Source organism: Ochotona princeps, chromosome 12 (genome assembly GCF_030435755.1).
Source record: "Ochotona princeps isolate mOchPri1 chromosome 12, mOchPri1.hap1, whole genome shotgun sequence".
Classification (NCBI taxonomy): domain Eukaryota; kingdom Metazoa; phylum Chordata; class Mammalia; order Lagomorpha; family Ochotonidae; genus Ochotona; species Ochotona princeps.
In genome coordinates, this window is record NC_080843.1 from 67,841,939 (window position 1) to 67,854,662 (window position 12,724).

Below are 12,724 nucleotides of genomic sequence, written 5' to 3' on the forward strand. Positions count from 1 at the left end.
TGTTGTGGTCACTGAAGAGGGATTCATTGGATGGAAGATCTCCCCATGTCTGTTTGTCTTTCTATCTCTGCCTTTCAAACAGAATTAAAAATAAACAAAACAGGTACCTATAGTAACTTGGAAAATGGAAAGTACATAATGAGTAACTGCATGTGGCTAAGAAGATTCCCAGGCAAAATACTAAAAGTGTCAATTAACTTATTTTAAGGAAGACACACACAAATGCAGAGATGAGCTAAGGAAAGTACTATTAAGTTTGCAAGTATAATTTGGAGAGAAATATAAAAGAAGCATGACTTGCTAGGTTGGAAAATAAAAATGTCATGTTATGTCTGCTGGTTATTTCTGATGGCAAAACAGTTGCAGGGCAGGAGTTAATACAAGAATACAGCTCTAGGGCCTGGCGGCGTGGCCTAGCGGTTAAAGTCCTCACCCTGAATACACCGGGATCCCATATGGGCGCCGGTTCTAATCCCAGCAGCTCCACTTCCCGCTTGTGGTCTGGGAAAGCAGGAGAGGACGGCCCAAAGCCTTGGGATCCTGCACCCATGAGGGAGATCTGGAAGAGGTTCCAGGTTCCTGGCTTCGGATCGGCACAGCACTGGCCGTTGTGGTCACTTGGGGAGTGAATCATCGGACGGAGGATCTTCCTCTCTGTCTCTCCTCCTCTCTGTATATCTGACTTTGTAATAAAAATAAATAAATCTTAAAAAAAAAAAGAATACAGCTCTAACGCTTTGCAAAAATCTCAGCAGAATTTAGTATAGTATCCAGCAAACCCTCTTCTTAGGGCTAAAAAAAAAAAAAAAGGCTTCTCAGACTACTCATAGCATCTCTGCATGCCTGATGGAAAAGGGTCTGTATTCAAAAGATTTGAGAATGTGGCTTCTGGGCCATGAAGGAAACCCCTGTGCAATTTACAGAGAATTGTCCACGGAGCTGTCCTGATAATAGCACTGCTAGCATGCATTAAAGGGACATGGACAGTTGAAAATGAAAACAGGCCTCTGGGTTCCAAATTTCTCTGGGCAGAAAGCAGGTTGAGAAAATTAACCATTTGCACACACAGGCTGTCTCAGAGGGCAGAGCCATGGGCCACAAAGGGCAACGGAGCACTCCCGGGCAGCAGGGCTGGCTCTTAATTTAATACTGTGTGTGTTGTTCCTCCGGATGAAGAGACACTGCCTACATGCTGAGCCAGGCTTCAGAATCATTAAGGAGCAATGATCGTGTTTACTACATTTGGGCTGTTTTTGTCATACTGGGGAGTTATGAGCGTGTAGGGGAGCACATGCCATGTCCTTGTTCACATACCTCTGGATCAAATAAAACAGGAACTGTGTACAAGGCCCCATTTCTGTCCAGACCTGAATATGGATCCTTTGAGCCTAATGCTATAATTAGATGAGGCTCTGAGAATTTTGGGAAAGGGAAGTATATCTGGTTTAGGGGAAAGACATGAGTAATTAGGATCCCAGTGTAGGCAATAATATAATGGTTTCCAAATGAATCAAACCTCCAATACTGGTGCCCTAGGGTGGCTCATGCCATGTTCGCTGGTTTGTTTAGAGATTTATTTATTTGAAAGGCTGAATCATCAAGAGAGGGTGAGAAAAAAAATGAAAGATTTTCCATCAACTGGTATACTGCCCAAATGGCCTCAATGACTGGGGCTGAAGTGGGGGAAGCCAGGGGAAGCCAGGAGCCTAAACTCCATCCAGGTCACCCACATAAGCGGCAGCGGCCACACCACTTGGGTGTCCTCTGCAGCAGAGCGCTGGGTCAGAAGCGCAGCAGCTAGAGCTCGAGCTGGTGATCTAACAAGGGATGCTGGCATTACGGAGGCAGCTCAGCTCACTGCACCGCAACACCAGTGTCAACACATTCTTTCTTACCACCATTTCCCTTCATGTTTGCCATTCCCCTTAGTGCCAGACACAATCAATTATTGGTCAAATGTCCAAATGGCTCTGCTCAATTCAGCAAACAATTATCTTCGTTGCTTCTTTAAATGTCTTTTTGATCTCTTACATTTATTACATTTGGTGAAGATACAGTCATTAATTTCACAAAATTCACTAATGATTTTTTAAATGTAGGATGTTCTGGTTGTAACAGACACTACGCTTTGTTCCTGAGTTGTGTCCTCTGGCCACAAGCCTCTATTGGCAGCCTTGACAGGTGCCTCCCCTAGGCCGAAGAGACAGAGGCACTTTGTTCCATTCCTGGGTGCGCCTTCTTGGGGAGGAGATGGTACTCCAGACAAGCTGATGCAGGGAATAAAGGTCCAGGCCCCTCACTCTACCTAGGGACCTACCGAGCGCTCAGGCCTTGTGGTGACTGCACAGCAATTGTTCAATCCTGCTTGCTTCCCTCCATCAGCCACTCACCCCTTCCCAGCCCACGTACTGATGTGAAGAGCTCTCACCAACAGCCACGCATCTCCACCTCAGAGCCTGCCTCGGTTCTCTTGTCGAGCTCCTCCAGCTTTGGAACTACACACTTTCTCTTTGCCCTTCCTTGACTTTAATGCCATTATGCTATCTTGTTTCTTTTCCTGTCAGCTTGATCTGATCTTTCCCCCTGCTGCTTGGGTAAATTCACATCCCAAAGCCAGTTCTTAGTTGTGTGCTCTGTGGTCACCTGGGTGAGAGCACTTGTGATCAAAGCTAACTTCTACAGTGATGACCATCAAACTCCATTTCCTACCCTGGTTTCCTCTTGCCATATATGCTATTTTGAATGTTACCATTATTCTGAAATAGTCCTTTTAAATACAGTTAAACTCAGCATTATTGCCTCTAATGAGTACCCTCCTCTGGACATGCAACTAGCAAACACTCTTACAGTGGGTGTACAACACTAGTCATTCCTCAACAAATGGCTCTGATATCTCTTCATGTTAACTCACTGAATGACATTAAGGGACTTCAAAACATTTACGGAAGATGTATATTAGAAAAAGTTACATATGGATTTCAAAGCTGCTTTGTGCCAAAACAAGCTTATTTTTAAATTGTTTTCCCATGAACCTCCTCACATAGTGCCAGACACAGCAGCTGAGCTCAGCAGTGAGTCTCAAAGCCACAGTCCACGAGCTGCAGGAGGGGCCGCATCGACAGCAGGAGCTTAAACACAGACTCTTCCGTACGCTCCCCCTCCCAGGGCCTTTCTGCCTCTGTTCTTGCTTATCCCATCAGTTCCTCTCGCTTATCTATATGCTTGCCTTCAGGAGCCAACTTCTCCACGAAATCTTTCCTGAAAGCCCTAAGTTGGTTATGTCTCTTCTGAATTTCTGAGGCAGTTATTATCCCCATTAATTTACTGGTCTCTGTTTTGAACCTCCTTCCTAGTCTACCCACCTGCCTCCTTTGTTCCAAATAAAGAAAGCTCCTCAACTTCTGATATTTCCAATGATTGGCATCCAGTAGGCACTCAATGAATGCTTGTTACAGATGATATTCTGTAAGCTTACATAAATCATGTAACCTAAAATACCACTTTATTACTAACATGAAGAAGGTGAACTACACCTCCAGCTCACACCCCTGTGTCCCATGATTCTACGGTGTGATGCACTCCACTTTGCTCCTCCCTCTCCTGTCTGCAAACCCAACTGCTGGCTCGGCGCTTGTACGATCACCGTGCAACATCTATGTTGATGTTTACGATTACATTGTTTACGATTACATTTGCTCCCACGGAAGAAATTCAGCAACAGAAAAATACCACGTAATCAACAATGCGCTGTAAAACACAAAACTTACCAGGTAATATAAGAATGAGAGGTTGGTTGCAGCTGCACTTTTCACTCGACTGTCCTTCTTTTCAAACATTTTTAAGGTATCTACAGCCTAGAAATGGAATACCTGAAAGTTACTATTCAAACATGGCAGCACTTGGTTAAGGCGATGGTTGAGGAAAGAGCAGCACGAGCAGAGAAAGGGATGGAAAGAGCTGGCTGAAACTGGTCAAGCAACAGCAACACAGAAGCCCTGAAACAAAAAACATAATGACTGACATTAAGAAGACACAGATGGATTTACCAGGGGTTTAGATAGGGTCAACAGAGCACTGGGGACTGGAAGGTCAGGGTCAAGGCACAGCCTGGTGGGTCCTGTGAAGCGAGTCATGGATCAGTGATCAGCTCCCAGGCAGGTGGCAACGAGCGCTGCAGAGGCCTTACCGAAGAGACTATACATCATTCTATACAGGACAACTAGACAATTTGTAGGAAACACTAAAAATATATTTTTGAAGGCAACTAGAATTTGAAGGCTAAGATCCCAGAAAATGTTCAGACTAAATAAAGCATGGCAAAAGATAAGGTTAACAAAAATGTTCTGAGAAAAGAACATGAGAGACATATGGGAACACAATGAGAAGGTCTAACACAGATGGGGACTGGAGTTCCAGAAGGGGAGGAATTTTCCAAACCAGTAACAGAAAATAATTCTGGAAATATTTAACAATCTGAAGTAGTTCAAGATAATTATGTTTTCAAGTCATGAGAAACGGAATTACATCTTTAGCCACCTGATGTGTCAGATTGTCCTATCGAAACAGGATATGCAGGACGGTCAAGATACTTCGCAGGAAAAGCAAGTGAGTACCCAACCAAGAAGCAGAGTATCTGAAGGGAAAGAAAAAGGTAGAGGAAGGCAACGGGTTCTCTTCGTACCTTCTTTTACGGTAAATCTACCAGACAGAAACCCTCCCCTCCTGGAGCTTGCTGCTCCTGCAGGATGCTATGGCCAAGCCAAAACACTGCTTCCTCTTTTCTGATGGTCATTCACTACAACTACTAATTACACCAAGCTGTGATGTCTGCAATGGTCAACAACCAATGAGGGATCTGAACTGAAGGATAGTAAGCACACCGATTCCTTTTTTTTTTAAAGGGTAAAATCTTAAAAAATACTGGATTCTATACATTTTAGTTAATATATGAATATGCTGTTATTTCCTTCAAAGATCTTCACGATTTCAAAGGAAAAATGGAATTTTCTTGGCTAGAATTTTGTAATTTCACAAAGTCAACACTAGAAAAGAAAAACTCAATCATACATATCTTCACTTTTGAGATTTATTTCTCCTTCACTTCTTGGGAAGGATCTTACAAAAATGCCAAGTTCCTTAAACTTGCCTCAAAACTCCCTGTTGCCAATATTGCTCATCCTGTGGAAGCTTACTGGGTTCTTTACATAACTTCCACAGATATTACTGTGAAAGCCACTCCTGTTCTGAGTCTCAGAGTTATATAAGCTGCAGTTGATTTTGAATAACAATTGAGATGTTTTAATCTTGACTTTTAGATTCTGTCATAATAAATGTATGCCTTACTTTCAAATACAAGGTACCTGAATAGGTATAATAATGCTTCTATCAAATTCTCTGACACAAAGTGCTGAGGGGAAGTAAGCTGCTCTCCAATATTTATGACAGTTATGTAACAGAATACAAAAAGAAAACTAACAAGTAGTAATGGTGCCTTTTTAAAGGGGTATTTTAGGGATTTATATATTTCCTTTAGAAGCAGTCATTTATGCTGTACTCAAAGAAATGTATTAAAATTTACAAGCCTGTCATTTACTACTTTGTAGCTGACTAATAATGCTTGAAGGCTGCATTTAACATATAATCCACTTTCTTCCCAAATGGTTCCCATAAATTCGAACAATACATGAGACGCAGTGAAGTCTAAAGCTATTACTTAAAAGAAGAAAGGAATTTAGAACTTAAAACACTCCTTTAAGGATATCTGACAAAGTTAAAGCATGAACTATTCTAGAAGGGCTATATGATTGTTTTAACAAAAGGAACACTCCAGGGTATTTTTTTTTTTTGTCTCAGTGACTGCATAACCAATATTACTGTTGTTAAAGGTAAACCACTACAAATTATTTATTTATAAATGAAAGATAACAGCATACTCAATGTCAAAATCAAATTTAGCTATAAAAATCAAGACAAATACTAAAAAAAAACCCTGTTTATGTGTTTTTATTAGTCCCCCAAAATGACCAGGAAATTGTTGTAAATTTATTTTGGTTTTCCCTGCCAGCTCTCAGCCTCAGCTCCCTGGTTAGGCTGTCCCACACTCACACTGGCCCCTGCGACAACATTCCATTTACCTTTGGCTTTTCAGTGGAGTTATTTTCTCTATTCAAAAAGTGGCTATAAATATCATTTCTGCCACAAGTAAATGTACTTTGTGATTCTGGCATCTTATCTTTAAAACATATATATTTAAAGTTAACTCTATCCTTAGAGGAGTGGGAAGCTTTCTTCTGCTAAGGGCCATTTGGATATTGATAATATCATTCCCAGAATTTCAGCTTTATAATTGGCCTGCTACAGATTTACTGAATTTTGAATTCTGCTTGCCTTGGTAGGGTCAGACCAAATCATTTCACAGGTTTTGCATGGCCCACAGGACGGGCATTTCCAGATTTGAACTGCGGATTGTGAATAAAGTAGCTGTCAGTAGATGGTGGTTACGAGGCACGCTGACTCCATTTTTTTTTTTTTTAACATAACGGTGCTACTTTTAAACTCCAGAGTATTTCATACCCACCTCATCATACTTACAATATACAAAGATACATAAGGTGAAAGCAGCGATGTAGAAAAGGAAAGCAAAATGGCATTTAAAAAAATACTGCTAAATTAACATAAAATGTGAAAACGCAAACAGAACACAAAGAGAACAGCTAACAGAGCACATAGAATTTGTGTCAAGTGTGTTTTAGTAAGAAGAAAGTAAGCTGCTTCTTTTATAATGGACGCAGGTTTTAAAGCATGAAAGTGGCAGTGCGTTGTTAGTCCTTCCTGCAAAGGTCATTTAAAAATAAAATGCCAAGAGAAAACTAACAAGAATGATTTTCCCCACGGCATCAGTAATAGTGGATTTCACACACACACAAATTTTTTTTGTCCATAGATTGGTAAGATAACGAAGACCAATCTGTCTCATTTTACTTTCACTGAAAAAGTATTAGAATGGTGTTAGAAAACTATAAGTGGCATCTTTAATGACCAAGGATGTGAGTATATGCAAAGAGCTTTTCCAGTTTTTTAGTGCTTTGTAAATAATAGATATTAAACATAGTAAGCTGACATGCATTACAGAGCCACCCACGCTACTGTGGCACATTAATCCTGTGTTTACTACAGGAACACCGGGGTCCCTTTATTCTACTTTTACAGTCTCCTCATGCCCCTGGAAAGTGATTAGTCTACAAGCAGGTCCTCAATGAAGAAACAAACAGAAACCACCTTAGGAAGAACGCTGCGACGTGTGGGAGCATGCTCTGGCCTTATTCTGTGCGGATAAACCACAGAGCTGTTTTCCCAGCCACAGAAATCTGCAGACACCAACTAATCATTGGTTTATGAACTATGAAGCCAAATTTCACTGTTTATGCTTTCTTAAAACTGCCTGGGTCTTCTGGTCTGGGTCAGCTCTGCCTTAATGGTCCTAGCTCCACCAAGGTTGGTGCCAGTGCAAGGTTTTACCAGCCTGGCCCACAATGCCACCCTTTCATTCCCAATGCAGCATCAATAAATAAACCAAACATACCATGAGAGAGCTGCTCGGCTGAGGATGTAGGATGGAAGTAGATCTGGAAGTTATCTGGCTTCCAGACCTGCTTGGCTTCTACCCACCATCCCTGATTCGAAAAACCTTAGTGTCCAAACCGTTAGGTGAACGTTAATCTCTAGAGTAGAATATTATCTGGCATTTTAGCAACCAGGATTTACAAGGAAAAAAGTTGCAATGAAAATAGTTTTGAGAAGCTAGCACGATGGGTTAAGTCACCACTTCCCATATCATCATCCCATATTGCAGAACTGGCACAATCTCTACGGCTCCACTTCCAACCCAGCTCCTTGTAAATGCAACTGGGAGAACAGGAGAACATGGCCCAAGCGCTTGAGCGCCTGCACCTACTGGGAGATCCTGATGGAGTTCCAGGTTCTTGGTTTCACACGGCCCAGCTCCAGCTGTTACAGCCAGCTGGAGAATCAACCAGCAAATGAAAGATCTCTCTCACTCTGCAGCTCTCTCTTTCTATAATTCTACCCTTCACATAAATCTTTAAAAAAAAATCTTTGAAAATATTTCTATTTATTTAATTTACTTCAAAGACACAGTAAGAGATCTTCTATCTGTTGGTTCAGTTACCCAGTGCCCAAGGAACATTGGGTTGAAGCAAGGAGCTGAGAATTTGACTGGGGTATCCCACATGGGCGAGAGATGCCCAACCATCTGAGCCACCATCTTCCAGGTGCTGAATCAACATTTGGAAGTGGGAGGGGAGCAAGGACGTGAAACCTGACACTCCTATATGCAATGTGTGTGTCCCAAGTGGTATCTATTTTAAAAATTTATTTATTTATATAAGAAAAAAAGATTTACAGAGAGAAGGAGAAAGAAAAAGATCTTTCATCTGCTGGTTCATTCCCTAAGTGGCTATAACAGCCAGAGCTGAGTCAGGAGCCAAGAGCTTCCTCTGGGTCTCCCACGCAGGTGCAGAGTCCCAAGGCTTTGGGCCGTCCTCGACTGCTTTCCCAGGCCACAAGCAGGGAGCTGGATGGGAAGTGGAGCTGCTGGGATCAGAACCAGCGCACCATATGCGATCCTGGTGCATGCAAGGTGAGGATTAGCCACTGAGCCAATGCGCTGGGCTCCCAACTGGTACCTTAGCTAGTGTTTGACAGAAAACAAACCTCAAGGAAGATATTTACATTTTAAGAAGCTACACAAATAGGTGAAGTTTTTAAAAAAGCTTAAAGCTGTATTAATGAAAACTATGTAAAGATATAAAATATTACTCCAAATTCAAAATAATCATAGCTAACATTCTAGAAAGGAGTTTTCCTGTTCTTACTGCTTTGATCAGTCAGCATATAAAACGCCATCTAGACTTTTCTTTTTGAAACGTACCTGGGTAAAGTCCTTTTGTCTCAAGTATGTAATAGCTTTGTTTATTTCCAAGTCATTGGCTAGCTCTACATACTGAGAAGCTTTCACCACTTCTACGCACCTGCAACAGAAAACATAAAAAAAGACGGTTACAAGCGGCCATTTCTGTATATAGATAATGTTGATTTCCTTAAATGTGACTTTTCAAACATTTTAAATTGCCTCCAGATTTCCTCCAATACAGGCTTTAAAAAGAAAAAAGATGTACTAATTTGAAAAGAGGAATTACAGAGAGAGAGAGAGAAAGAAAAAATGGATTCTATTTGTTGGCTCATCCTCTAAATGGCTGCAATGGTCGGAGTTGGGCTAATCTGAAGCCAGGAGTTTCTTCCAGGCCTTCCTCATGAGTGCAGGGGCTCAATTATGCTCCACTGCTTTCCCAGGCCACTAGTAGGGAGCTGGATCGAAAGCTGAGCAGCCGCGACACAAATCCACAAACTGGCACCCATACGGGATGACAGTGCTGGCCCTTAACTCAGGCTTTAATTTTCTGAATTCTTCAGGTCAAAACATATTTTTTTCTTTTTTTTTTTTACATTTTAAAATTATCGTTTATTAAACTGTTTCATAGGCCCTGGGATTTTCCCTACTCCCTCCCCAAATCCCTCCCACACTCCCCACACACACTGAGTTCTCCCATATCATTACAACAGCCTCATGAAGTTATAACTCCATTACTACAGGCACGGACAATGGCAGAGTATCCAGCGTCCTATTGTCAAGACACATCCAACATTTTCTCTGGGAGTCCATCCTCAAGCCAGAAGTAGACATACATACTGTACCATATCCCCATCTGGAAATGTCAGTCTCTACTACACAGTCACTATAAATTCCCCCAAGTGAAAAAGCCACAACAAAATCAACAATACGAAGGAATTTACAAAATCAACAATCGGAAGAAGAGCAGAAATGTACAATGCCATGAAGTTAAACAACATGCCACTGGATATGACACTCTCCATTACACAGTTACTATGCATCCCCTTAAATGAAAGCCACAAAACAAAATCAATAACAGGAAGAAAAAATATTAACAATGCCATGAAGTTAAATAACATGTTACTGAATGACTAATGTGTCGCTGAAGAAATTAAAAAGAAAGTCAAGAACTTTCTTGAAGAAAATGATGCTACTGTATGATCCATGAGTCAATGAATAATTTCCTGAGAAAGTGTTTTGAAGAGGTGAAATTAAAAACAACAAAAAATCAAGATACACGATATAATCTTTTTTGGTGAGATATGTCTCCTGTAGGAAACAAATAGATGGATTTTGTGGTTTTTAGCCAGTTTACTGATTGATGACATTTGACTGATGAGTTTAAGCCATTTATATCCAGGGTTAATATAAACAGGCGGTAATTTGGTCCTGTCATTTTAACAATGGGTTGTTCACTGATTTAGTCTTCTGTTGTTATTTTACTGGATGTTCTTCTCATTTACCTTTGGCTTCGGTGGGTGCTATTCCTATTCTCTGTCAAAAGAACAAACATCTTTATGTGTCCTTTGTAACGCAGGTTTGAAAGAGGCAAATTATTTTAACTTTTCCTTACTGTGGAAGAATTTCATTTCTATTTCAAAGAAAAAAGAAAGCTTTGCTGGGTACGGTATTATGGGCTAACAATCTTTTTTTTTTCCTTTTAGAATCTGGAATATGTCACTCCATTCTCTTCTTACCTGTAGAGTTTCCTCTGAGGTCATCTTTGGATCAGATTGGGATTCCTTTATACGTCAATTGATTTTTTTCATATGCACATTTAACAATCTTTTCCTTATGTTCAGTTGAAGAGAGCTTGATGATCATGTGTCGTGGTGAAGATGGCTTTTGATCAAGCCTGTTGGGAGTTCTGTGCCCCTCCTGGATGTTGTTTCCCAATTCTTTCTCCAGACTAGGGAAAGTTTCTTTTATTATTTCACTGAACACATTTTAAAACCCAGCTTCTCTTTCTGCACCTTCTGGGACATCCATAGCTCTTACACTTGGCCCTTTCATAGTGTCTCTTAATCCTTGAATACTTTTTTTAGCTTGACCCAAGCTCTGCTTCCAGCTTTTTGTTTGTTTCCCCCTGGTGACAGGAAATATCTTCTAATTTTGAGATTCTTTTTTTTTTTTTTTTTAGGATTTTATTATTATTATTGGAAAGCCGGATATACAGAGAGGAGGAGAGACAGAGAGGAAGATCTTCCATCCGATGTTTTCACTCCCCAAGTGAGCCGTAACGGGCCGGTGCGCGCCGATCCGATGCCAGGAGCCAGGAATCTCTTCCGGGTCTCCCACACAGGTGCAGGGTCCCAAGGCCGTCCTCCACTGCTTTCCCAGGCCACAAGCAGGGAGCTGGATGGGAAGTGGAGCTGCCGGGATTAGAACCGGCGCCCACATGGGATCCCGGGGCTTTCAAGGCGAGGACTTTAGCTGCTAAGCCACGCCGCTGGGCCCTAATTTTGAGATTCTTCCTTCTGCTTCCTTCATTCTAGTTTGGAGACTCTCCACTATACTTTTAGTTTGCTCCACTGTATTCTTCACTTCTGATATATCAGCTTTCATTTGATTCATTTCCAGTGTGACAAATTCCTTGAATTCCTTGAATGCCTGGCTTTACATGCTTTTCATTGTTGATAAGAAGCTTTATAACAAGTGTTTTGAACTCTGTATCCCCCATTGTCTCCATGTTTTCCTCAGTGAACTCTGAGGTTGACAAAGGCTTTTGCTTCTTTGCAAGGGAGTCTTCAGCAATATTCATTGTACCTCTGTCTTCTTTTGCTCTTGGTCACTGCACTTCTGGTTATCAGAGTCTTCTCCTTGGGGCAGGTTTCTAAGCTGTGTCACCCACAGGTCTACAGCTGGATTTTACTTATTGTGGTTGGCATACGGCTCTTTGCAGTCACTTGTGCCACTCCCTTCAGCGAGTTCCAGGTCTGAGTTCTTATATTAGATTTCCACCATGGTCTCCATAGCCCCAGCTTCTGGTTCAGTACTCTACCTGGGATACTGTGCTGAGGCTGCACTGTTGCCTGTACAGCCTTTCTCCTGCTTCTGGTTCAAGCAGTCCCAGGATGAGGTAGACATCATGTTTCTTGAATAGCTAGGTTGTTGGTGGTGCTGATCTTGCCAGAACCTCTTGGCCATTAGGTCTGAGGGCCACATGGACCAATTTTGACCCAAACAGTGCCATAGTCGGTATCATTTTCCCTGTGGGACCAGTGCAACACCCTGAGCTCAGTGAGTTTGCTCCTAGCTCAGCACACGTGCAGCTCACTGTTGTCCCCTACAATCTTAAATTCTTGGCCACACTGTATAAAATGGTGCCTGATGTACCACTACTGGAGTTCTTGATCTGCTGGCCATTAGGTCTGAGGGCTACCCAGACCGGTCTTGGATGGAATCAGTAGTATGCCACATTGTTGCAGTTCACTGAGTCAGAAATTAGTTCACTCCCAGCTTAGTACATGAGCAGTCCTTTTCATAGCCTTTGCCTGCCTATACAAGATGGCACCTAATTTGGCTCTGGGGTATAGACGGAGTTTGAGCTGTGAAATCTACCCTGTTCCCATACTGCCTGTTTGAGATCTGCCACTCTGTCACTGCTCCTGGTCAAATCAAACAGACCAGCAGGACAGGCAGTTCTTTGTGTGGGTTCACCCAGTGAAAGTCCCTTCCCACCTGGTTGCTAGTGGAGTTTGAATGGCTGCTTGCTGAATGCCACTGGGGTATCAGTCACTGCAACACCACACT

At 41.9% G+C, this 12,724-nt stretch overlaps 1 protein-coding gene across 3 annotated transcripts in view; it reads right to left on the reverse strand.

The window, feature by feature from the left end:
- IFT88 (intraflagellar transport 88) overlaps positions 1 to 12,724 on the reverse strand; it is a 106,820-nt gene that overhangs the window by 37,757 nt on the left and 56,339 nt on the right. For all 3 annotated transcript variants that reach the window (XM_004577591.4, XM_036493378.2, XM_004577592.4), the window contains 2 exons: positions 8,951 to 9,050; positions 3,768 to 3,854 (listed from right to left, as the gene is read on the reverse strand). In XM_004577591.4, coding sequence (XP_004577648.2) covers positions 3,768 to 3,854; positions 8,951 to 9,050 — 187 coding nt within the window. The remainder of the gene's footprint in view (positions 1 to 3,767; positions 3,855 to 8,950; positions 9,051 to 12,724) is intronic.